Source organism: Ciconia boyciana, chromosome 10 (assembly GCF_034638445.1).
Source record: "Ciconia boyciana chromosome 10, ASM3463844v1, whole genome shotgun sequence".
Taxonomy (NCBI): Eukaryota; Metazoa; Chordata; class Aves; order Ciconiiformes; family Ciconiidae; genus Ciconia; species Ciconia boyciana.
Window position 1 is genome coordinate 27097940 of NC_132943.1, and position 27969 is coordinate 27125908.

The following is a 27969-nucleotide window of genomic DNA, read 5'->3' on the forward strand; positions in this document are numbered from 1 at the left end:
CACCATCAGCACATGAAATAGCAGTAATATAACCTTACAGAAGTCTGTTATAGCACTATTTCCACCTTTATTGATCCTTATTTGATCTTCTCATAAAAACCTGGCACATATCAATGGAGTTGAACTAATTATATTAGTTCCCAAATACTTTATTAATCAACTCTTCTATCAGCTGTTCCCATGAGTTTGCCCAACCTTGATTTTAGGTTGAAAACTTTTAAATTAACTGTGCCATCCTCTTCCCACATCAACATTCTAACTTTTCGGAGGAAAATTGGAAGTTTTCAAGATTTTACAGCACTACTTCTTAAGAGGGAAAAAATCTTCTTACTCAACTTATTTTTCACCTCTCCGATGAGTTCCTAGAAGACAGTACAAGTTAGTGCCAAATTAGCATCTAAACAGGGTTTTGATTTTTATTATATGGGCACACAACCACTACAAACAGGATTATAATCATTTTGCTTACACTGAGGAAAACTGTTCAGAGGATCATTTAATTTTTGGAAAGACTAATTCCAATTCAATCTAGTCCCTCAAAAGAGAAAGGCTCAGAAGCAATACAAGTGAATACACTTTCAGTAACCAGCCTATAAGTATTTTAGATTTAACTGGGAGCATTTTACAGCAAAGAATAGACACTGGATTCCTGAAGACTCATTTTCTTTCCACATAAATGCACACTTTCACCATTCAATTCTATTTGACTGAATGTGGCTGAATCTCAAGTCATTTCTATTATGCTTATTATTCCATTATTATTTTATTCCTTTCTACATGCATTTACTTGACTGTATTGTACTCCCATACAGTGATTTTTTTTCAGTCTTTTTATTTTTTTTCAGTCTTTTTATTTTTTTTCAGTCTTTTGTCTTTACTTGAACAGTAAGTTTTACAACATTTGTTTACTGGAGACCTATTAAAATTCCCCCTTGAATCGGTTTAATTTAAAAATTCATTATATATTTTTAACTGCGATTAAGTACTACCCTGTAATATCATAGCATTTGAAAAAGAATTTTAAGATCTTGGGCCTTGAGCCAGTAAGAATATCAAAAGTAATCTAACCCACATAAGACTACATGATGACTGGTCTAAAACAACTTCAGAAGATGACTGAAGAAAAAAACCCTGATATTTTTGTTTTCTGGTAGGGATTTGAAGAGAAAGGCTACAAGAATATTCCTTTCATGCTCACATTAGAGTCAATGAAAAAAACGGAAATGATGAACAGAACTCTTGAAAGTGTATTAAAGTATTCAAGTATGATAAACAGCTTATAATATAGAGGATAAAAGTATTATAAAGTAGGATGTAACAAACATCAGTGACCAAATTTATGAAAATAATTTTCATACAAGTAGTTATTACTGGACTGGATGTTTGAAAAACTAAAAATGTAGTTTTAAAATATTCCTTTTTTTGGTCACCAGTGATTTACCCATTTTCGTCACACAAGATTAGGAAGAGACAGAAAATTAAACAGACATACTAGTCAAGGCTGCTTGTACCTAAACACAACCCACACAAAACAAGCGATGTATAGAATTCAGGAGACAGGTAAGCCCCTCTTAGCCTTCTGTGAGAGCTGCAAGAATCTAATTCTGGAATCCAAATCACTGCTTCTCCACATGAGCACATCAGTGATGGAAATTACTGCCTGCAGATTACCTTGCTGACCTCCGTATAGGTGTGGGCCTTAATTCATCATTTGTGCTGTGACTAAGGGAGTTTTGTGCTTTTCTGACCACTTTGGTGTTACATCATGTCTAGACTGTGTAGTATACAACGTGCCTGGTGTGAGGAACCGTATATTGTCCTTGATTTTTCTCATGTCTCATTATTAATTAGTCCCTGTGGAGACCACTGCAAGTATAGACATCATTTCTGGTATCCATACTAGCCTGTAACACTTCGGGTATTTTAGAACAGGTCCTGTATCTTCATACAGCATTATGCCATCATGACAAAGCCCATGATCTTAAAGTCCAATTTTTGGCAGATAATCTTTCCCAAATGCCTTATTTTGGAAACTGAGTGTTCTTCTCATATACTTTTTTTTTTTTTTTTAATTTTAAAAGTCCTTTGTCATTTTGGATAGACGTTTGAAGCAAAAGGTCATATTAAAGGGTAATCAGATCTGTAATTTTCTATTCCAAATTGTTTAGCAAACTCTGTTTGCATAATCCCCTGTATATCAGCCTTCAACTGATATTTGTACTTGACAGTTGTATTACCAGGTTATTGTTACAGATTTGGCTTCTTACCAACCTTGCCAGCAGCATGAAAAAAGTCATTGGCCTCTCGTAGCAGGGCTTTCCTTTCTTCCATATGCATGCACACTTCTTCTCGCAACAGACAGATTTTCTGATTTGAAAGCTTTAGATGTTCTTTTTCTGTATAGTCCTCCGAAAACAAGATCTTAAGTGCTTCAGCTTCCAGTTGTTCCACAGTGGAATTCCATTCCTAACAGGAAAAATTCCATTTTAATCAACTACGTATAGGAAAGTAATATACCTGCACGATACTAATATAAATACTGGAAAGCACGTATCGCATTTATAGGCATGAAAGTTATCGTCATTTAAAAACAGTATTTCTACAAAGAGGGATTTCTCAGCAAATTACTGTTTTAGTAAGAGTTTTCAGTGGTGGCATTCTACATTCTTTGACACAGTTTCACAGGTAGAAGTAGCTGTTACTAGTGTGTCTGCTGGGAAAAATGGTCTGGATAACATAAACACAAGAAACTTCTACTGGGTAAGACCACACTCCCATGACAAACAGCCCCTTAAGTCCAACTATTTAACCCAGAACAAATTAAAATACTGCCTAGATAATAGCTGCTTCCAGTGAAACAATTTCTGCTGAAAGCTGTCTGGTAATCAATTAAATCAAATTACCCTCCCTTACAGTGAGGTGTGCTGTCATCCTTGATGCCCTCCATTGTACATTTTCCCTGATTTCCTACACAAAACCACAAGACTGTTCAAAGCCCATCTCTGTCTTATTTGACCATGAACCTTCCTAGTGGCAAAGAAAGATCAAAGAGATGCTTTGAAAAGGAAGATCATACTTCAGAATTTCAAGCCAAAGAATCAGAAATATTACTTACACTTAATTGAGCTAGGTACTTTAAAATTAAGGTGCTTTAAAATGGATTCAGTTGAATCAGTACAAGTTTGCATATAGATATTTTGTCTGCATTGCACCACTTGGAAACATATTTAGCCACTCAGAACTGATTGTCTATTTGACTCCTATTTCTTTTTTCAACTATTCATACTGAACTGACTTGTGCTTCTAGTGCTTCACCCAAATTATACATCAAATTTAGGGATTAAATCTTCATGCACAAAACTTTTTTTCCTACTTTTTTTTTACCTGTGATAAATACTATTACAGCATTCAGTCCCACTGTCTTCTTTAGGTTATAAAGAGGTATTGAAAGGTGTATCAGACTAGACAGCCCAAATGGAAAGGAGTTTCACTTTAAAAGAATCAAGAGAAAAACATAATTGCATCTCTTCCTGTCTTGCAACTACTGCTTTGCTATTAGTTGCTTCTTTGTTTTTGCTGTGTTTTTATAGAGAAAACTATAAAATAGTAAAACTGTTACACAGTGTACTTTATCCCTGCTGTGCTTGTCAACACTTAAAATTGGTGCCTTATTATGCTGTTCAAAACAAAAGGAGCATCTGATAATATACTGCAATTTCCCATGTGTTAGGTAGCATATTTCCTCCACTTTTTCTGGTAATGAATTAATAAGAGAAGAAACTTTTTGAAATTCACTTATGATGCCCTTCCACAGATTTGTATCAAATGCCTTGTAAAGCAGACAGAAAAATACTTAAAAATAAGACAAATTTTTTCATGAAAACACTCTGAAGTGTGCATATGGCACAACAAGATTACAGGGTAGGTTCTTTTATTTTCAGCATGCTTAAAGAATGTTAGCCTCACATTTGTTGTTTCTTTTTAGTGAAATAATTGCTAGTGAAACATACTGTTTTGGAAATTTTCCCAAAAGAAGTAATCTGGTTCTTCACAGATCTTCCACAAGCAGCAGCAATTCTAATACCCTCACAGTATCCCACCATGCTGCTTTATCCTTCTTTGAAGTACAGTAAGCGGGAATAGATTTTGGTCTATGTAGTTCAGTGCATTCCTTTTCTGACATTGTCCATTGTTGTGACAACAACTGGTACAGTAAAAACACTTGTTCAAAAAGATCAGCAACTTATTTTACACAGACTTCTCCATCAGATGCAGTTATCTCTGTCTCCCTATTGGTAAGGACTAGATCTGGACCAACAACTAACAAGTTAGAGACACCCTACAATTCTCAACCTACACATTGCCCAACATAGCCAAGCTTAAATAGTACATGGCAATTCCAATGGAAAGGACTTATTTCCTTGCTGCATTCTAGATTAACTTGAACAATTCAGGAAAAAGATCTAGCATTTCTCACAGGTCAGTGAAAATCACACCTCAAAATGGAAAACATGTGCATTCAGACCATGCCTGTATGCTCTTGCCTTGAACTTTGGATTCATTTCTGCAGCTTTGCAGCACATGAACTAAAGCTGAAACAGAGGGTATTGACACGGGTAACAAAAAGTAATTTTAAAATATGAACAAACCCATGGGAATAAGGAATGTGATGCCTGGTGTGATATCAATACATAGCAACGCAATAGTCTGAAAATCACGAATATACAAAAATACCTTTAATCTCTCTCAAAAAACAACTACCAAGGTATATTAAGTGATGAACCTTTCTATGTGAATTAGTCTGCAGTACTAACTGCTGCAGGTTATAACAGAGACAAATATTTTAGCAAAGTTGAGTGTCCTGGTTTCAGCCTAGATAGAGTTGATTTTCTTCCTAGTAGCTGGTATAGTGCTGTGTTTTGGATTTAGTATGAGCATAATGTTGATAACACACTGATGTTTTAGTTGTTGTTAAGCAGTGCTTACGCTAGTCAAGGACTTTTCAGCTTCCCATGCTCTGCCAGGTGCACAGGAAGCTGGGAGGGGGCACAGCCAGGACAGCTGACCCCAACTGGCCAAAGGGCTATTCCATACCATATGGCCTCATGCTCAGTATAGAAACTGGGGGAGTTGGCCGGGGGGGCAGCGATCATTGCTCAGGGACGGGCTGGGCATCGGTCAGTGGATGGTGACCAATTGCATTGTGCATAACATATTTTGTACATTCTTTTATCATTATTATTATTATTCTTTCTTCCTCTGCTGTCCTATTAAACTGTCTATCTCAACCCACAGGTTTTACTTTTTTTTTTTTTCCCCTATTCTCTCCCCCATCCCACCGGGGGGTGAGCGGGGGGGAGGGTGAGGAAAAAAAGGATGCACATTTTATATGATAAATGAGACTCTAAAGATTTTGACAAGCAAATTTTCATTAAATTAAAACCAATTTAAAAGGATATTAAAGCTTATTTAGGTATTAAGTAAGCTTTTTGAGGAGGAAAAAATTTAAAAAGACTTCATGCTAATAAACATAAAAGGACTGCTAACACCTTCACTGAAGTAGTAGAAATGTCTCAGATTACAGACTTATTTGATCAGTATCCTATTTCTGTGCAATGCAACACAATCCTTCATCTTGAAAATCTGATGAATAGGAAAAGGAAAATTATGACAAACCTACTGAGTTTGTCGGTCATTTTTCCACTGTAGTGAATACTCTTCACCTTTCTGCCATGGAAGACCTAAACAGCCATAAAAATCTATAGATCTGCATTAATGCCTTATTTAGCTTTTTCATGTTACATCTACTTTTCCTTTGAATGTTTATTATAGTACTACCAATAAAAAAAAAAAAAGCCAGCATAAAGTAATTCAATAGTGTTAAAATGTTTCAGCTAGATTGTAAGTGGTTTGGTAAGAAAACTAATTCCACATATTTCAACAAATTTAGCTTTGTTTCATTTTGAAAAAGATAGATGTGTCAGAATCCCAGAATTCCATCGAGAACTGAGTTCTGGTTATGTTTCAATATACTTGCACTGTATGCCCACAAAGATGCAAACCTGTCTCACTCCTGCTAACCCTTTTTTCCTTCCATAAGGGAACCCTTATAAAAAGCCTTCTCAGAGATTTTTTCAAGTTCAACTCTTCCACAAACACCTGAAGGCCAAATGCTGCCCATTATATTTCCTTGTACACTTGTAAGAAATACTGCTGTTTTGGAATATCCTGCAATAAAATTGCACCACTTCCCAAGAAAACACTCAAAAAAACCCCCCATACAAGTATTCCTTGAGGACTCAAACTGGACACTTTCAGCTTCCTAGTGAAATAAAAAGAGATTAATCTGGGGCACAATAAAAGCAATTTTTTTTCAATTTTTTTCATTTTGTCTATTACTGATAAACAGCTATAGCAAATCTTTCTTGATTTTTTTGTTTTATTTTTCTTTCAAATTAAAACAATGACCACTTCTGAGATCTGGATGCAATAATCTTCAGCTTGTACTTTTAATTACGTGAAACCCTGCACTGTATTATTTAATGCACAATTCCCCTTTCATAAAGTCTTGTCTTTGTCTCTCTGCCCTAAGTAATATTCAGCAAGAATGAGGATTTTGAGGATAATTACAGTCTGCTGTGCTGTATTTGTTCCGTTTTACCTGAGGAATTTATCTTGGGAAAAAATAGTAATGAGGTCTCATACACACATCTTAATTGGCCTATTTATGAATAAGGTGTGGACCCCTGACATCCAATTGTATCAGCACCATAATATCACCATCTTCCAATACTTGCAGCTGGAATGACTGGTACCAAATGCATTCCATGGTCAGATTCTAATCAAAACTTCACTTACATTTAAACATATAGATGTTAATGAAAATTAGAAAATAACACTGCAGTTGGGAGCTTTGAACTGGGACTAATAATAATTAACCAAAAAAGGGCAAAGAAAGTGCAGTTGAATAGGTGCATCCTCATTTTGTTATTATACACTATTTACATAATAATTAAAATTAGTATTTTTATGCAAGAATTAAAAATGCATATTTTAATGTAACAGGAAAGGAAATTGTCTATAGTTAGCTTAGTAGCAGATACAGAAAAACAAAAAAGTTCTGAATGGTTTCAGTATATCGCAATGTGCAAATTATAATTACAGCAGGCAAGGCTAATTATAAGAAAATGACTCAACTTGCAGTGAAACTATTTCCTATAAGAGGATTTCACTGTAACAACATTCATAAATCTGTTTGGTACAAGGTGCCCAATAGCAGCTTTTAGGTGATCTTAAAGCACAGGTTAAACTCTGCCTCATTTATACTGAGGCAAGCGTCTTCTCTAACCTTTCACACAAGCTCAAAAACACAATTTATTGTAATAATTGATAGTTTACAATATTCCATGAACATTACAACCTTATACACTCTCTGAGGGTATTAAATGTAGTTAGGTTCATTTGCTAGCCTATTTGATCATTACTCAAAATTGGTTAAATTTTCTATAAAATAGCTAGCAACAATTTCATTTTCAGCTTTCTATTTATAAGGAAATGTTTCTACATTGAAAGCCTATACTTTCCATCAACAGGACATACAAACTCAGTGGAAAAATCTTTGTCAGTTTTTTCTGTCCTTCAGCCTTCTACATGTTAAATTCATAAAAATCTGTCAGTCAGCACTAAAATATTTATTACTCATTTTCCCTGAAAGGAACACAAAGCCTACTATTACCTTGACTTTTCAATTTGTCAAGAAATGCTTGTGAATTCCTCTGACCTATTAAAGACACATTGCATTCTATGTGCCTATACTCAATGTGTCTCCTTAGCTCATGTCACTATTTTTACTTTTCCTCACAGTAGTAAGTCTTTTAAACACTTGCTTTCACCATTCCATTTGGCAAGGAAAATGAGCTCTTTCTAGATTCCTTGATTAATCGCGTATTTTTCAAGAGTGTTAAAACTGATGAGGTAAAAGTATTGTGGCTTTAAGTAAAAGTTTTGAACTTTTTCTGCCTTCAAAAATATCAAATACAAGCCTAAAAAAAATGGAGAAATACCTACAACTTTATCTTGTTATTAAACAACTATTGTGGGATAAATCATCTTTTTGGTCTATACCATAAACATTTCTTACTTAAAAGTAGTAATTTTATATTAAAACCTGAGAAGCTGCGTAAAACTGTCTTCACTGGAATATTCTAGGGTTAAACTGAGAAAACCTTGAAACACATCTATTTGACTTCAGATAGTGATCCATATAGTAGATAAAGTAGCATTTAAACCACAAGCCAATTAAGTATAAAAATATGTATTTTCAGAATATATGATAAATTAGCTCCTCCTCTCATACTGCAAAAACATTCACAACTGAACTTTTTCTGAACCCAACTTCTGCCTGTAATTGATTCATTGGATATATTGGTACATTGATAAATTAGCCTCTGTGAATATCTGAAAGGCTTTTACCTTCAATAACTACATTGCAGTATAACTAACTACCAATATAATCATATAATTCCCTCAAATTACAAACAAAAGTGTGCACTAATACAACTGCAAAGGACTGTGACCTGCTGTGACAATTACCATATGATCTGTGTGCTGGGAAATTCAGTGGATGGCTATATCAGTGTATTTACCAGTGAGTTGTTAGAATCAACAGACAGAAAGAGGAAAATGTAATTCAAAGTCAGTCACCTCCCAGAAAATTGTTGAGAGATGTTAAAAGATAATGCCAGGAGAGAGGGACCTACCAAAAAAACCAAAACCACCAACAACAAAAAAACCCCAAATAATAGATAGAAAAGGAGCACTCTCCCAAGGCAGTGAGATGGCACTACAGGAAAATCAGACAGTGAGAATAATCTGATAGATGAATGTAGATTCGCATCTGCCGCACACAAAAGATGAATGTTTAGGTAAAAACAAAACTGCCTATAAAGAAAAATTCTTTTTCTTTACATGCTTTGTTCTAGCTATCAAAATACAGTAGTGCATTAAAACATCTGCTATGCAGATGAAATGCAGTACTTGTCAAACTCCTCAATAGAATGGCAGTCTCAGAAAAACTGGCAAGAAGAGCTGGATAGCCTGAGTTTGCATCCATGCAGAGAACAGTAAAGGAGCATGGCCATCCACGAAGGCCAGAGAGAGAAGAGAGCTCCAGACAGATATTTACCTGTGAAATAACTTTTCCACGTATCTAAGCATTAGCTGTGAGACCTGGGGAAAAAAGCAGGTAAATACAATATTCCCAATCCTTATGCTAATATCAACAAATATAGCAATTAATACTACTAATTGATAGTGATAGTTAATTTGGTCATTAAGAACCATCCTAAAACCTCATCAGAGCATGTTATTACCTAGCATGGCTACTCCAAACCCAATAAGCATGCAGATCTATAAAACAGAGAAGTACTCTCCATCTTGCTACTAATCCTTATTAACAGGAGGACTGATTCCAGCAGTTTAGTCCTGAAAAGTGGCAGAAACTACACAAAATGCAACCAACTTAGAATACTACTTTTCTCATCTCTAAAGTTATTTGGCCACAAAGCGGTGCTAGCAGTTCTTTTTTACCATGCCAAGCACCTCCAATACACATCGAAATGTAGTAGCGAGCAGCTAATCAGTGATCAGTGCCAGCAGATATCAACATTACAGAATCACAGAATCGTATAGGTTGGAAAAGACCTTTAAGATCATTGAGTCCAACCGTAAACCTAACACTATCAAGACCACCACAAAAACAAGTCCCTAAGCACCTCATCCAAACGTCTTTTAAATACTTCCAGGGATGGCGACTCAACCACTTCCCTGGGCAGCCTGTTCCAATGCTTGACAACCCTTTCAGTGAAGTAAAATTTCCTAATATCCAGTCTAAACCTCCCCTGGCGCAACTTGAGGCCGTTTCCTCTCATCCTATCACTTGTTACCTGGGAGAAGAGACCAACCCCCACCTCGCTACACCCTCCTTTCAGGTAGTTGTAGAGAGCAATAAGGTCTCCCCTCAGCCTCCTTTTCTCCAGGCTAAACAACCCCAGTTCCCTCAGCTGCTCCTCATCAGACTTCTGCTCCAGACCCTTCACCAGCTTTGTTGCCCTTCTCTGGACACGCTCCAGCACCTCAATGTCTCTCTTGTAGTGAGGGGCCCAAAACTGAACACAGTATTCAAGGTGCAGCCTCACCAGTGCCAAGTACAGGGGCACGATCACTTCCCTAGTCCTGCTGGCCACACTTTCTGATACAAGCCAGGATGCCATTGGCTTTCTTGGCCACCTGGGCACACTGCTGGCTCATATTCAGCCGGCTGTCAACCAACACCCCCAGGTCCTTCTCTGCTGGGCAGCTTTCCAGCCACTCTTCCCCAAGCCTGTAGCGTTGCATGGGGTTGCTGTGGCCCAAGTGCAGGACCTTGCACTTGAGCCTTGTTGAACCCCATACAATTGACCTCAGCCCATCAATCCAGCCTGTCCAGGTCCCCCTGTAGAGCCTTCCCACCCTCAAGCAGAGCAACACTCCGGTACAACTTGGTGTCGTCTGCAAACTTACTGAGGGTACACTCAATCTCTTCGTCCAGATCATTGATGAAGATATTAAACAGAACTGGCCCCAACACAGAGCCCTGGGGAACACCACTTGTGACCAACCGCCAACTGGAATAAACTCCATTCACCACCACTCTTTGGGCCCGGCCATCCAGCCAGTTCTTTACCCAGCGAAGAGTACACCCGTCCAAGCCATGAGCAGCCAGTTTCTCCAGGAGAATGCTGTGGGAAACAGTGTCGAAGGCTTTACTGAAGTCAAGATAGACAACATCCACAGCCTTTCCCTCATCCACTAGACGGGTCACCTTGTCATAGAAAGAGATCAGGTTGGTCAAGCAGGACCTGCCTTTCCTAAACTCATGCTGGCTGGGCTTGATCCCTTGGTTATCCTCTACAAGCCGTGTGATGGCACTCAGGATGATCTGCTCCATCAGCTTCCCCGGTACCCAGGTCAGGCTGAGAGGCCTGTAGTTCCCCAGATCCTCCCTTCCGGCCCTTCTTGAAGATAGGTGTCACATTTGCTAACCTCCAGTCAACTGGGACCTCCCCAGTTAGCCAGGACTGCTGGTAAATGATGGAAAGGGGCTTGGTGAGCACATCTGCTAGTTCCTTCGGTACTCTCGGGTGGATCTCATCAGGCCACATAGACTTGTGAGTGTCTAAGTGGTGCAGCAGGTCACTAACCATTGCCCCCTGGATTATGGGGGCTCCATTCTGGTCCCCGTCTCTATCTTCCAACTCAGGGGGCTGGGTACCCAGAGAACAACTGGCCCTGCTATTAAAGACTGAGGCAAAGAAGGCATTAAGTACCTCAGCCTTTTCCTCATCCTTGGTCACTGTGTTCCCTCCCCTGTCTACTAGGGGCTGGAGATTCTCCTTAGCTCTCCTTTTGCTGCTAATGTATTTGAAGAAGTATTTTTTGTTGTCTTTTACAGCAGCAGCCAGATTGAGCTCTAGCTCAGCTTTGGCCCTTCTAATTTTCTCCCTGCACAGCCTTGCTACACCTTTGTAGTCCTCCTGAGTTGCCTGCCCCTTCTTCCAGAGGTCGTAGACTCTCCTCTTTTTCCTGAGTTCGAGCCAGAGCTCTCTGTTCAGCCAGGCCGGTCTTCTTCCGCGCTGGCTTGTCTTTCGGCACCTGGGGACAGCCTGCTCTTCTGCCTTTAGGACTTCCTTCTCGAAGAATGTCCAGCCTTCCTGGACTCCTTTGCCCTTTAGGGCTGCCTCCCAGGGGACTCTGTCAACCAGTCTCCTAAGCAGGCCAAAGTCTGCCCTCCAGAAGTCTAAGGTGGCAGTTTTGCTGACCCCCCTCGCCACTTCTCCAAGTATCAAAAACTCTGTCATTTCGTGATCACTGCCCAAGATGGCCTCCAACCATCACATTGCTCACAAGTCCTTCTCTGTTCATGAACAAGAGGTCCAGTGGGGCACCTTCCCTAGTTGGCTCACTCACCAGCTGTGTCAGGAAGTTATCTGCCACACACTCCAGGAACCTCCTAGACTGTTTCTTCTCTGCTGTATTGTATTTTCAGCAGACATCTGGTAAGTTGAAGTCCCCCACAAGAACAAGGGCTAGCGATCGTGAGGCTTCTCCCAGCTGCTTATAGAATAGTTCATCAGTCTCTTCATCCTGGTTGGGTGGTCTGTAACAGACTCCCACCACAATATCTGCCTTGTTGGCCTTCCCCCTGATTCTTACCCATAGACACTCCACCCTATTGTCACCATCATCGAGCTCTAAACTATCCAGACACTCCCTAACGTACAGGGCTACCCCACCACCTCTCCTGCCTCGCCTATCCCTCCTGAAGAGTTTATAGCCATCCATCGCCGCACTCCAGTTGTGCGAGTCATCCCACCATGTTTCGGTGATGGCAACCATATCATAGTTTTCCTGATGTACAGTGGCTTCCAACTCCTCCTGCTTGTTGCCCATGCTGCGTGCATTGGTGTAGAGGCACTTCAGCTGGGCTGTCGTCTGTGTCTCCTTCATAGAGGAACACCCCTTGTGTGCTTTGAGGTGTTTCAGTGGCATTTCCCTCAGCTCCTATTGCCTCAGTATCCCCTAGCTCAACTCTGTTCGACTTCGGCTGTGCCCCAGTGTACCCTGCACATCTCAGAGATACAGGCTGAGTGCCCTCACTGGCACCCGCTCCCTCTAACCATGGCACGTCGTCCCTCAGCTTCCCTCGGGCAAGCCTGATATTATCCCCCTCCCACTTCGAGTCTAGTTTAAAGCTCTGTCAATGAGCCCCGCAAGTTCCTGAGCAAAGATTCTCTTTCCCCTTTGAGAAAGATGAATCCCATCAGACGCCAGCAAACCTGGTGGTGTGTAGGCCATCCCGTTGTCAAAAAAACCAAATCCATGGCGATGACACCAGCCACGGAGCCATGAGTTAATAGATTGGCTGCCTCTGTTCCTTCTAGTGTCACTGCCCACAACTGGAAGGAGAGAGGAGAAAATAACCTGTGCTCCGGAGTCCCTTACTAGCCATCCCAAGGCCCTGAAGTCTCTTTTGATTGCCCTAGGACTTGGCAATCATTGAAACATGATTTCCTAAATCTGCCTCTCCTCTACTCTCAGATCTTGTGTGTGTGTGTGTGTGTGTCCATTTAACGTTTGGGAGGGTTGAGGGTTTTTTTCCCAATTATGAATCCTTAGTTTTATCTTTGGTCTTGATTATTGTACAAGATAGCGATAATATTTTCAGTGGTTTCACCTCTTAGCAAGGTGAGGTTCAAGATATCAACTTGAGAATGTAATAAACCATTCTCCTTTCTTCTTTCAGCCCAGTCACATAAATAAGGTGTTCATCCTGTAAATCCTTTTTAGGCTAACCTCTGAACAATTTAAGCAAATTATTTGTCCTGTTTGTCTTAATGCAACAATACATGTAAGTAAACACGTGTATTTTCTTTGTGTGAAACTGTTCAGAAACCAGAACTTTCCACTATCTTACTCCCTATGAGAACACTTATACTTGCTCTGCATGTCTATTACAAAGAAACTTTTCACCATACCCTCAAAGCTACAGTATACATATGTATGAAATTTTACTTGAAAAGATTAGTTTACACCACTTTAGATCCCAAAGTAGTTAAAGACTACTTTATCAATGTCCTTATTACTTCTAACAGAATGCCATTAGAAATTGTCATGGCCGTTCAGACAGTATGGGAAAGACACTAACCAAAATCTACCTTTATTTTTGCCGCAAGGTAAATAAAATATTTTAAAGCCCCTAACTGCTTTTTGGAAACATCCAGTCTTGGCATGAGGGAACTAGACAAATGACAGCATACATCAGCTATGCTCTAAGCAATGACCAAGCTACAGAAAAAGCCTGTAATTAATTAATTAGCCAAGTATTGTGTAAGGTACTCCTAAGAGTTCTTCCTGAACGTAAACCGAAATGTTCTTCACAACCATTTCTATATTTTCTCACATAAACTGATAAAATAGTTAACTGTATGAATGGATAAAACTTCTGAAGACTTCTGGAAACTACATTTCACTCTGAAATTAATGTAGAATATTCACTTTTTTTAATTAGAACATAAGTTGGACACTAAAGGGATTCCTGAAGGGAAGGTAATTCCAACTGTAGATTTAGTGTTACTAGAAAAAACTGATATTGTATTTTTTCTATTGCTAAAGAGATTGCTTCCAAAATATACACAGTAAAAACTGGTGTCTACTTTTATCTTGATAAAACATTAAAGAATCAGACATATTAAAAAATTGCTCAGTAAAATAGAGGTGGAGGACTTTTGAAGCACTAATGCAGTTAGTTGTCTTTCCATTTGGAAAGATGGATAATTTTGACTCTAAAATTTTTCAAATAACATGGAATGGTACCATAGCTATGTATAGTGGGGGTTTTGTGGTGGGTTTTTTTTTTCCCCAGTTTTCCATGTGAACCTGGCAATATTTTTATTAGTGTTTTACAATTTTGTCACATATCACAAGTTATATCATGACTCTTGATTTCAGGGAGAATGTTAGTCCTTGCAGAAAAATCTCATATGACAAAAATCAAACAAATAGAAAATAATTCTGACGACTCTGTACCACAAAAGTGCCCAGCAAATACCCAAATGTGTGGTGATCGCATGCGTGTGTATAAAATCTAAGCCAACCTAGAGCTCCAAAAAGCAGAACATGTTGCATGTTTTTATAGCAGATTGTATTACAAGGTACTCAGTGTCATTTTACAGTGATACTATCATTGTCTGCAAAGTACATTAGGTTGCACAGATGTAGCAGAGTTGTTATACATCACAATATTATTTGGTCTGAATGAAGCCTTAAAACATATTTTGGGAATTACAGATATTTGCTTTACAGAAAGCTAGATAAATTGCTAGTATCATATTTTTTAAATTGTTCTGTTCCTAAACATGTTATTGCCACATTATATTTAATAACTTCCCAGGTGATTTGGAAGAAAATATAAAATTGTTGCTTAATAAAGTTTCTAATTGCACAAAAAGTAGCTGAGTGCTATGTAATAATTAGAAAAGGTCAGTTATAGAGATTGAGTACAAACTTTTTTTAAAGTAGACTCATTTGAACAAAAGAGCTGACTGTAATTTCAGACTTATCAGGAATTTGTGTCATTACTGAGATGAAAGATTGGATCCTAGAAAGCAGTGACCCTGGACAATAGTATCATGTTGTATGACCAACTGAAATGAAAATTTTACAGGAAAAGTGGCTTAAGGGAATTTTGTGCACCCATGTATGGGAATACAGAGGAAATAATATTTCTGTTTCCAGGACTAGTAAAATCTTTTTTTTAATATTGTACCTAGTTCTTCACTGGCCTTCCTCAAACTTCTGCATGGAATTAGTCAATAGCTTCTCAGAATGAATACTTCACACAACAGCACTGGAGTTCCAAAATACATACAAAGGCAAAATACTTCAGCAATCAGATGCTGAAGGCCTGTGAGTTGCTGAAGATTTAGGGAATTTCACGTTCAGACATGATATATCTCATAAGCCTGGTTTTGCTTAGTCTCTGAGCAAAGATGCCAAGTTCATTTCTAGGTTGTGTTGTATTTCAGTGTACTCCAACCATACAGGTAAACCACTACTTTGTGCAGTGATGACATCTAATATTAATCTCTGCTATCTAACAAGTATTTACTGGAATACACATTTGATTGGTATACTTTATCTGAATTTTAAAATCAAGATGCCAGGCTCCTCCTCTATTCTGGCCTCGACATCTGCAGTTCAGTGCTGTAAAATCTAATGCACAAAGCCCCATAACAGAGCTTTCTGAAATATATTTGCAGTATGCAGTTCAGCCTGGCCACTCTTTTTGCATAAACATAACCAACATGTTCAGTAACATCCACTTCAAGAATTTCATTTCCCTCTGCTAGAACATGCTGCTAGTAAGAACAGCAGAAAGCTAAAGGTAAGATGTTCTAAATCATAATTCACATAGATGTGTAACAAAAATTTTTAACACTAAACACTTTTAAATGACCGTAACAAAAAAAAAAAAGCAGTTCAGTAAGATGATATACATGATCTATCACATAATGTATGGGAGAAGAATCATTAGGTGAAACTGTAATAATAAGTGTTATCATTGTAAGTTAGTTTCTGGATGCTCAACCATGAAAAGGATTGATTATTATACAAAATGAAAATGCATATTGTTCTCCTTTCTGCACTTACAGTATCATTTATAATTCAGACAGCAAATTACAAGCATAGCCTTTCAACACTGAACATGGGGAAGATTAATGATCGTTTGGCTAGTTCTAAAATTCAGCGATACTTTAGGACACCTCAAATATTTTTGTGGATCCCTATTTCTCTGGAAACACCTCACCGCTTACTCGTTTATCTCCTGCTTTTCTTGTGCCAAAGGTCTGTGAAGGCTTTGCAGCAGAATTTAGCTTTTCATACTCATCTTCCCTAGATGAAGAAAATGTGTTTTCTGACATGCTGCTTGGAGAAGCATTAGAAATATTATTGTATTCTGCTTACATGACAATTCTGAAGCAGTTAACTAAGTTATGCAAACAGGCAAACATGTGACATTTAACTACAAAGTTTACAAGGAAACATAACTGTGAACCATCATAAACCTGTTAGTTGCTATCAACACAATAACCTTTAAAAAGACATTTGTTTCTATTAGGATGGTTTTTGGATGAAAAAGGCCTGCTTTGTCATCTGGGTTATCCAAATACAATTGCTTGAAAATGATACAGTGAGGAATGATCCTGACTCAGCAACAGCACTTACCTGATGATATGACAATTGAGGTATCTAAAAAAAATGTTCTAAATACACGCAATTTACATCATACAAATATCCCTTTTTTTACATATCAACATTGCCTTTAATCCCATCTTGCTTTTACAAGTGATGGTAACAGATTTATTCTCTGGAAAACTGACATTCACAATGAAAATAGTATTTTCAATTACTCTTATTCCCAAGAAATAAATGGGCAAATACCTCTTCCAATTAGGTACACAGTTCAATGACAATGAATTATGGTAGAAGTGGCTGGCTTTTTATCCTTTATTAACATTAAACTTTGGTAATATTCTAATAAAATTATTTTTCTTTATTTTTTGCAACATGGTTTAATATGTAAACTACCAGTCTGGAACTTGATCACTAAATTGAAAAACCAACTAAACAACATCAAGGATTATTCTTCTTTTACCTTATCAATAGCTTTTAAAGTTTTAAAAGAGAAAAACGCTGAAAAACATGAAGGCCTGCATTAAAAGAAGTAAAATGAAAAAAATTCTCATTTAGACATATAGAAATATATATCTTATGTACACATACCAAGTATCTACTCCTATATGTGCTTACTAAATGCCTGAGTTCACATTTTGCTACTCATATTTAAAGTTGCTTCACTGATCAATTGTCCTATTTCTTACTTTCACTTTGACTTCCATTTCTTCAAGCTCTTGAAGTAACTCTTCATTTTCCAATAGAGATGAGCCTAAGTTTTTCTTGTGAAAATAATCTCTGATGTTTTTCTTGTACCACAATGTTACCTAAGTTAATAATAAAAGGAATTCAGTCAGTGAAAAATTTGAGAAGCAACTGGCCATTTTTTTTAAATATGTACAAGACAGTTTCACCTACAAAAGAAGGCCTAATTTTCATTCCTTTCATTTTTCATTCCTAATGTTCATGCTTTTATTCAAATGTTTGCATTTGTATTATTTAAATGTTAATAAATGCAGAAGGAAAGGATTGTGGTCAAAACAAACACATATTGGAAGATATGTAACAAAATAGACAAAAAAGTATTCATCAAGTATGACCAAATTATAAATTAAAACAGTAAAAGAAAAATCAAGTTATAGTCACACATAGAATAAATGCATGTTTTATAGCATGATAAAGATATTGCACATTTTCCCTAGAATCACATTAACTTAAAAATATCCCTTTGTCTATAGTAAGAGACTATGAGTACTTTTGCAAGAATACAAAAAAAAAAAAAAAAGGCTAAATGGGCCTTATGACCTAATAGAACCTCTCCATCCCTGGCTTGAAAAACCCAGTTAAGCTATTGAGATAATATTATGTGGAATAATCTTTAGTACCTTAAAAAAAATTATTACATCTTACTAGACTTACTTCAGCAAGTATATGCAGCAAACAGGTATATCCTCTAAATTGCACAGAATGACTTGCATTTATTTCTGCTTGATTCACAGTAGGTACCTCTCACTTTCTTTGTAAACAACACATGGCAAGAATTCCTGAGTGAAGCTTTGCATTTTAAAATAGTAGTCAGAATGAGTAATTAGCATTAAGGAGACTTCCTCCAATCTTTTCAGTCTGGAAAATCACCACTATACTTAAATCATATATGGCATACTAAGAATTACTTTGTACTCTATGTACTACAGATTTCAATAGCACACTGCAGATTTTTTTTTTATCTGATCATGTAGAGGCTATTTTTAATACATTTAAACAATTCTGAAAATGAAAGAGCCTTTAAAATGTGTTGGAAATATTTTCAGCTACAAATAAAAAATTGGTCACATTATCTCAAGAGTTCAACAGAGCTAGGAAAGTAAACAATTTTACTGCTGAGCCTTCATTTCTTGAGCAAATCCTCCAGATGTGTACTTACTGATTGAAACATTTTTCCTGGAAGCACATTTTCACTGAACATTTACTATGGGTCCACCAAAATATAAATGAATGGAATAGACAATAAAAACTGTGCTAAAAGGGAAAGAAAAATTTCTCTGTAAATTAGGACTGTTCTCTGTATCATGTATCTGCTTAGCAGAACAAACTAGTATTTCTGTAATGCTAGGCAGAGGAAAAAGTAATTCTTTAACCCTGTAATAGTAAAGTGTTCACCCCTTTACCACTTGGCAATATTTCTTTCCATTACAGTGAGTTTAATCAGTTGGCTTGCACTACAGCTAATACCACTGAGTTATTTCAGTTGTGCCAGCTTCACTTTTAAGCAACAGCTGGGAATATTTAACAGCTTTTTAAGAAAGAAATCCACAGAACCTTACTTTCAGTGATTTTCCTGAAGGGATGGGAAAGGACAGAAGGTTAACATAACTGTTTGAAAAAGACAGTGTTTTTTCTTGATTGGTTGGAATCTAAAATCACTTCTGTTCTTCAAAAATTAGATTTTATCATTTATTTACAATAATTATCTGCTCTGTTTGCAAAGAATAATCCATATCAGAAATCAAAGGCTCTTCAACATTTTTCTCAGGTTGCTAAACTGCTCATTTTGCACTGATTATAGTCCAGGTGATTTCAATGCTTATGCATAGTCTTCCATTGCCTTCCTACATTTCCCACTGTCAATTCAGAAGGAGAAACAAGTTTTCCAACAAATAACTGGGGGGGACACCAAACCAACAACATAGCTTAGCTTGTTGTGGTGGGTTGGCCTTGGCCAGCTGCCAGACACCCACCCAGCCACTCTCTCACTCCTCCTCCTTTACAGAACGGGGAGAAAATAAAATGAAAAACCTCGTGGGTCAAGATAAAGACCTGGAGATGACTTACCAGTTACCATCAGAGGTGAAACAGCCTCAACACCTCAACTTGGGGAAAATTAAATTAATTTATTGCCAATTATAGATTTGGTGAGAAACAAAGACAAAAACTGAAACACTTTCCTCCTACCCAGCCCTTTTCTTCAGGTTTAATCTCACTCTATTCCCAACTCCTCTACCTACCCCCTCTCACCAAGTGGGACAGGGGGATGGGGAATGAGGGGTTATGGTCAGTACATAACAGTTCCTCTCTGTCACTCCTTCCTCCAGCACTGGTCCTCCAGGGGCTGCAGTTCCTGCTCCAGCATGGGCTCTCTATGGCCACAGTTCCCTCAGGGAATATCCAGCTGCTCCAGCATGGACTCCTCCATGAGCTGCAGTACAGATATCTGCTCTGACACAGTCCTCTCCACAGGCTGCCAGGAAATGCCTGCTGTGGTGTGGTCTCCAAAACTTCCACAAGCTGCAGGGGAATACCTGCTCCAGCACGTGGAGCACCTCCTCCCCCTCCTTCTTCACTGACCTTTGGTGTTCACTGCGTTGTCTCTTGCTCTTTTTTCTTTCCCTTCACTCCTCACTATGTCTGTACAGTGTTTTACCCTTTCTTAAATACGTTTTAACAGAGGCGCCAGCAGCTGCACTGAGGGGCTGAGCCGTGCCCTGTGGTGGGGCCGTCACGGAGCCGGGTGGAACTGTCTGTGTCCGGCATGAGGCAGCCCTGGCCTCCCCACACAGAGGCCCCCTGCCAGACCGGGACACTGCACCCAATACACTTCTGTAGCCAGGGATATTTTCAGAAGGAGGGGAATTCTTGCACACACCAATTCAAAGCTCATACACAGATATGTTGTCCTGGGCTCTACCAAACCACCTGGGCGCTGTCCTGGGCTCAACCTCTTGAACAATCTGACACTAATGTGAGACTATAGAGAGAAGGAACAAATATAGCAGAGAACAGAAATTAAGAAGTAACACACTTTTCTTTCTAGAAATTATTCCCACTAGGAAAAACTTTGTTTTTTTCACTGCTTTTCTTCCTGTTATGTATTAAAACACACATACTTACATGTCATAAATTAAATCTGACCTTTCCTCAGGCAGTTTGAACTTGAGCAGCCTGCACTATCTATTTTGACATACCTTCTCTGAACTGCAGGATGAGCTATTCTCAAATAATTTCTGCAGTGCATTCACAATAAGCTGACTTTTGTTAAATACCAGACAGGTTTTTTTCATCACAATCTTCACTATATTTGAGCAGCTGATGCTTTACTTACTATCTTAAATGTCGAATAATATTTTTATCATCAGTATGTGAAAGCATGATCATGATAATACATATCTGTCTTGGTTCATCTTGGGGACATTTCAGTCTCCTGACAACAATACTACCTATGCCCTTCCCTAATCCTCAATGCATTTATCTTCACAATATTGCTAGTGAAGCATCCTTGTCTAATTTCATAAAAAACAAGTTAGGGCAAAATGGGACCACAGGCATTTTTAAAGAAAAAAGCAGCACTTCAGTTTGAAGTCTGGGCTTTAGTGATTTTTCTATGATCAAGTACAGCCTTATAAAAAAGAGGAATAATAAAATAATCTTTTATGGGAAAAGAACTAAGTATCAATATTGCATTGTCCCAGAGTAGCTACTAGTGCCTTGTTATACCATGTTTGTGAAGGACTGTAAAAGATTCTAGAAATAAAAAAACCAAACACTACTAAATGTGATGTATACCAGTCAACAAAAGCATTTCAAGTTCCAATATAGTGGAACAGTCCTTTTCATTTGTGGTGTTTCTTGCCTATGTAGACAAAAACACTGTATGCTTTTTTTTTGGCCTCCTTTTTTTTAAGAAAGGACTTTGTTCACACAATTTTCCCAAAAGCAGAAGTTATTTAGAATATTAGCTAATAAAAGTAATCATTTCAATTTTGAAGGGAATGTTTGCAATTGTGAAATATTAAAACCAAGTGATCCATACAGGTACATGCATACTTTAACAAGAATATGCATACTCTCAGGAAAGATTATGAGTGACCAAAAATGGAGTGAGCTTGACAGGATGTCAGAAACTCATTTGGTTTCAAGGTGTGGGGTGTTTTTTACATAGGATCAAAGTCTGGGAATCCTATGAAATTGTCCCGTATATGCAAGAGTAGTAAGAGGAACTAAGTTATCACTATCAGGAGAAACAGGACAGGAGATCAGACATTTGGAAATACAGAAGAGCAGAAGCGTTGGCCATAATTAAGACAGTGGCAAAATCACTGCTAAGTTCACTATTGCCATGGTTTCACCAGAAGTAACTAGCAGAGAAGTAATCTTAAGTTGATCTGATTATAGAGTTTTGAATAACTTAAACCCTTTTAGGTCTAAATGTCTTAGCACTCATTGTAAAATACAGCTTTTGATATTTATGTAAAAAGCCTTTGCAGAATGTGCTGGAATCAAACATGAAGTCAAAACTTCACAGAGGAACTTCATACAACATTTTGTTGATTCTAACAGTTTTATGCATTACATGACAATCTTCAGATTTGCCTCCAAACTGCCTGAGATAAACTCAATGTTTTCATTCTAGCTATCAGTAGCAGCGCTATGTCAAGTACAGCTATAGGAAAAAAATCAGCAAAGAGCACACCACCAGCAGATGTAGTCCGTGTTTAGACAATTCTCTACACATTAGCTACTGCTGTGGATTTCTACTCATATATGTGCACATTTGGATTTGCAGATCCTTGTTATCAGATGTTAAAATGAAAATCTCCATTTTTCATAACAGAAATTTGCTTTCAAGCAAAGAAACAACAGAACCTTTCCATATCCTACCATACAGAAATTCTTCTAGGCAAGTAAAATCATAAACCTATCAATTTATTATGTAAAGATTACAAGTGAAGAAGAACGCCCTGCATTTTTGGGGGTAAAATATGATGACAGCCTTTAATTCACTGAACTACACTACTTGATTTTTTTATGTCAATTAAACTACCTTTAATGAAAATGAAATAAAAAGGGAACTGTGACTTATAACAGGATAGTTTGTTTTCCATATATCTGTCTAGATAGCAAATGCGAGTGTACTCACCTGTCCCCTGAGTTTTACTCAGCTCTTATCTCTGCCCTTGATGTGACCAAGTACCATGAATAATTTTATCTCAAATATGCATGATTGGATCAATTAAGAAAAATTACTTTCATAAATCTTCTTCCAAAGATAACTAATTATGCACAAAATAGGCCAATCTACCTCTGATTTTCATTAAGGAAAGAGATTATCAGAAAACATGATGCTGACACTTCCATAAAGGAAGGTCAGATACCCTTGTCTAAATGTAAAATAAGTACGCTTTCACATATTGGAAATACTGAAAAATAAACATGCTACATGTTACAATCATGACTATCAAATCATCGCATTCCAAATTCCAATTAGAGATCAAAGGAAGGTGCTGCATTTTTAGTTCTTCAGAACCATGTAATAAGTAGTGATCTTTACAGCTGCTTGGCTTTTCTTTTAAAAAAGCAACCCACAGATTATGTAGCCTTCTGCATTGCATAATTATGCCTAGCAAAACAGAGGCAATACAAAGAGCAAAAATCCACTCTTAGATCTTACACAGCTGAGCTCATCTCCAGTACTCTGCTTTCTCTGTATCCCTGAACTCCCATTAATGTCAGTGGGAGTTCAATATGCTGTTCTTGCATATGTAGCACCATTAGACATCAAGAGGAGTTCAGTTCATGTACAGAGATTGGAATATTAGTTTTCAGATGTGCTGAGAGGCTTTGAGAGTTTAATTTCTGTCATCACTCAGAAATATATGCATAATGTGTTAGAGGCCAGAGGGAGAAATTTTACATAAAGTCTCTCAAAGTTAATTTTCCAGTGTTTGTATTTACATGTGAAATATTATTTGTCCATGATGCATGCAAATTACTTTTCCATAAATGTACAAATCATACATTATATCAGGTCTGACCCTAATGCAGATACTGAACAAGTATATTCTGATAAGCATGATATTAAAAACTATTTGAATTTGTCCCTCCGTGTGTATACCAGCCTCAAACTGGATGCAGGTTTGAGCTAACAGTTAAATACCGGCCACTCTCTTCAGATGATAAGGAAATTTGCCAGCAGAAAACAGCTTCTATACTTACTCTTTCTGATGTGAGCACATACCTGAGAGGAAATGGAAACATATACACAAAAAATTCACTGCACAATATTTTCAATCCCACCTAAATTAGGGTGAATTCTAGCTGGTTACTCCTAAATATTTATCCCTTATGTGATGAGGACAAGTAGAATTCCCCAGTAAATGTTATGAAATTGTGACTCAACATCTCAGGCAATGTGAACTTTTGTTTTGTTTTGTTTTTTTCTTAAGTGTGCTTGGCTCCCAACAGCAAGCTATTTCTGAAATGTTTCCATTTTGAATGTTCCTCCATGTTTGTATACTATGGAATAACACTGGCATGATAAGGTAATTGTAGTAACATCTAATACTTTTTAATGTAGAGAAAGGATCATTTTTCTAGATGAACTAGGATATATTTCCAATATAGTCAGTTAGACTGATACTGAAAGTTCAGTTGTAGGTGTTGTAAATTTATTAGAATATTGAAATGACATTTCTTTTTGAGGATCTTTCTTTTATGGTATAGCTATGTGGTGATACTGAAAAAAAGTCAAAAAACAGTAACAGCAGCAATAATATGTATCTCTAAGCACGCACTAGATGGTTTCTAATGAGTTGCACAGAAATGGATACAGCCTCCTATATCGTAGTTCTTGTTTTTCAGTATTTTTGTCAGCTAGTATTTTATAACTACATACTGAGATTACCACACTTGCATAAGACCATACTATTTTTATCTGGTTTTCTTTCTATCTAATCATTAAATAAGTAATTCTTGCTCTGTTTCTGGCAGCTACTGATATTGTGTGCTCCAGAAATAAGGCTGTCAGCTTGCTTGTGTACCTCAACAATTTTGTTGTCTCTATGCAAAATTACAAAGAGTTGTGCTTGTTGAATAAGGTGCTTCTCATCTTAAACAACCTCACACAGGCAAAGTTAGTGCCTACAGAATAGACTACTGCTAGCAGTTTCTAACATTTTCCTCTGATACAGGGGGAAACTTTATTTTGGAGGCAAAGAAGGAAACTTACAGAGGTATCAGAAGCAGGACTGTACTGTCAGAGGTCCATACAAAATTTTAGCCTATTTACAAAACATTGAAAATAACTCAGCTTTAGCCTTGTTAGACTTTGGCAGTTAAAGTAGGTTCCTCCTTCTCAGCATACTTAATATCCAAAGAGGCAGAGCAGGACTCTCCCTGTATCTTTTTTCTGACAAGCTGGTGAAGTTATGTGGTATTTCGCAAGGAAAATGAGAGGAGAGAGTCTTACATTGCCGAAGTTTCTCTGATAACGTGGAGTACAAAGAGAGAAAAGCTATCTGATCTGAATGCTGGAAGATGTGGAATGAAAAGGAAAAAGAGCAGTAGGACTTGAAAGAGTAAGACTTAAATGTACTCAAGCTCTGAAAGGAAGGTATAAAAACAAGTTGTGTTTGAGAAATTCAGTACGAGATGGGAGCTAAGCTGGGAGAAAGAAGAAGAGAGAGAAACAAGTTACAGGTGTGGAAAACCTGCAATCACTACAGTATCCTAAAGAATTTTGATTTGACTCCAAGAACAAAATACTCCTCTGCTTTCAGACACACCAGCTGGCTAACTATGCTATATCTTCTCTTTAACTGACTAGTCCAGAAACACCCTGCTGCAGTTATAATTGCTATTACCAGTTACCGTTATTGCTCATGTGGCTAGAGGTTTGTTTGTGCTGGGAATTCAATTTGAAGAGAATCTAGTTTGGTTTGAAGCACCACATTTGATAACTTACACAAGGGATCCACATAATGGAAATAGTGCTTTTGAAGACATTAAAGTTATATTAAAATAAATTATGAGGATGTTATAGTTACAAAGCCAAATATTCAAAAGTTAGGATCTCAAACAGAAGTGGCCCAGGGATATTGGCCTAATAAATATATTTAAGCTCCTTTTCTGTAATAGGCTCTACCATAAAACAATTGCTAGATTTTTTTTTTTACTGTGGCTTCCCTTAATATTACATGGCTTACCTGGTTCTCTTGTTGGTGCCACAAACAAATTTGCAGAACCTGCTCTAGTGCTTGACGCTGATGTTTAAGAAATCTGTCCAGTTGCCGTCTCCTGTCTTGTAGCATTTCAAGGAGATTGTCAATTTTCAAGCAGCTGCTGTGGGCTCCCTGAATCAGCTCTGGATTTGCATTTGGCCCCTCACATTTAAATTCTTCTATGAATTCAATTAGCTCTTGGCTTTTGTTTAAAAGTGCAAGTGACTTTTCCAAAAGCTCTGTAAGAAGAGAGTTTCATAGCATAAAACCCAATGTGATTTGTAATTCTAGTAGCATATTTCAAATATTACTCAAGTATTTTTTAAATTACCTATCTATTTGCATACATGACCGTAATGTATTTTCATGCATTGCATGAACAGGTTATAAATACTTACTTTAGAAGGTATATATCCTAAGATATTTCAGTGTGGACAGATGTTATATAAACCTACAAAGGTATAACTGTGTATACACATACATATATGTACCTATAATGGTACATATAATATAATATATATACACATATAATGGTGTACTGAGAGCCATTGAGAAAAAACCCAGAAGTTATACTGTTTTCTCAAAACTGAATTCTTTTTTATGGTTTCCCAGTCCTCAGGTAAGCTGAAGTAGAATATCCTACCCTGCTTTCTGTGTGGGTCAGTAGCCTCTGTAGTTTTTTGTTAGTGATGCAAGCGAAGTTTAGGTCTTAATGTCCCTCACAGAAGTTGAAAGAAAAAGTTCTTCTGTCTGGGGGCTGTTACAACCTTATGACTAAATAAGTCATGTATATCAGGAACTCTTACCTTCTTTCCATAACCTCTACCTAGATACATTCAGGGTTAAAACTCAGTGGACTAGTACATTTCAATGACCTACTTACTAGTCACATGTCTGTCTTTGTTCCAGCTCCTTAAAGCCACATAGTACAAAATCTATTGAACAGACAACAATCAGTATTTATAGGTCTTTCAAATGAAAAGGGAAAATCTTTAGGTACAGAATGAGGAAGGGGAGCCAAGCCAGAATAAGAGGCAAGGTAGGCATGAAGAAAAGTATAAGAAAGGAATGTTTGCAAGGAGCTGCTAGTGAAGCAATCAACGACAGGCAGCAAACAGCTGAAACATTCATCTTCCCAGCTCATTACATGTACTGGTAACTCCAGGCAAAGTACCCTAAATCTCTACCTTTCATATGGAGCACCTAGGGAAGGTGCAGAAGTGGAATGCTTCCACTTCTCCAGCCACCAAGGGCTAACAAGAGTTTAGTTTCCACAAGCTCACTGCAACAAACCTGTCCATTTTACTTCTTGCCTTCCAGAAAGGTGGTATTAATCAGAAATGTTCCACTTCAGTTCATCCAAAGTGGAATACATATAAAAATGGATGAATAAGGATGATTCATATATTTTCAACTTTTTAAGTCTGATTTGAAATGCATTTGTTTCAAAACTTTTTTTTCCTTTTTGGTGATAAACATTTGTGATAAACTACTCATCACATACTGGTAGAACCAATACTTTGTAAAGGTCATATTTTCAGCCACCTTACTTTGGAGTGGGTAGATAGTATCCTTCTCACAGAAAGCAATACAAACACTGGTTTTTATCAGATAGCTCAATATCAGTTTTCCAAATTTGATGTGGTTAGATTAAGAAGGCAATCAATTGCAACCACTTTCCTCTATCTGAGCAAAGGCTTATCCCTGTCAAAGCAGTCTTTCTCTGGCAAACCATTTCATCTGATTCTTACAGTTATAGACCCTCTTTTCAGCAATAAATTACTGCCAGATACTTCAGGTTAAAATTGCTATACAGTGAGCACTTCACTCCCATGAAGATCAAATTGGAATCCCCAAAACCCATATTAGAGTTACCTGAGTTCAATTCTCAATCCAGTCTCCTGAGAAGAATACCTGGCATTCAAGGTAGCTAAAAATATTTAAGCTGGTACTCCACTAGTGAATAATAAAGTATAATTGATATTCTGCCAGTTATTAGTAATCTTATAGCAAAATTTGCTTAAAATTACAAAGATGGAGTCTTATAAAAAATACACAACCATATGGAATTGCGAAGGTGTCTGAAGTAGCCACACAATGAGATTGGTTTTGAGAAAATTTTTTTTGCCCCTTTTTGAATTAAGAGTACCACAACATGGTAGAAGATGCTTCACATGAAAATTTGAACAGACAAAAAGAAGGC

The 27969-nt window shown here is 37.4% G+C and overlaps 1 protein-coding gene across 3 annotated transcripts in view; it reads right to left on the reverse strand.

Annotated features, from left to right (window-relative positions):
• The window catches only part of CCDC141 (coiled-coil domain containing 141), a 109986-nt gene that overhangs the window by 49567 nt on the left and 32450 nt on the right, over nt 1–27969 (reverse strand). For all 3 annotated transcript variants that reach the window (XM_072874357.1, XM_072874356.1, XM_072874358.1), the window contains exons 6-8: nt 25752–26005; nt 17481–17600; nt 2272–2466 (exon numbers count right to left, since the gene is read on the reverse strand). In XM_072874357.1, coding sequence (XP_072730458.1) covers nt 2272–2466; nt 17481–17600; nt 25752–26005 — 569 coding nt within the window. The remainder of the gene's footprint in view (nt 1–2271; nt 2467–17480; nt 17601–25751; nt 26006–27969) is intronic.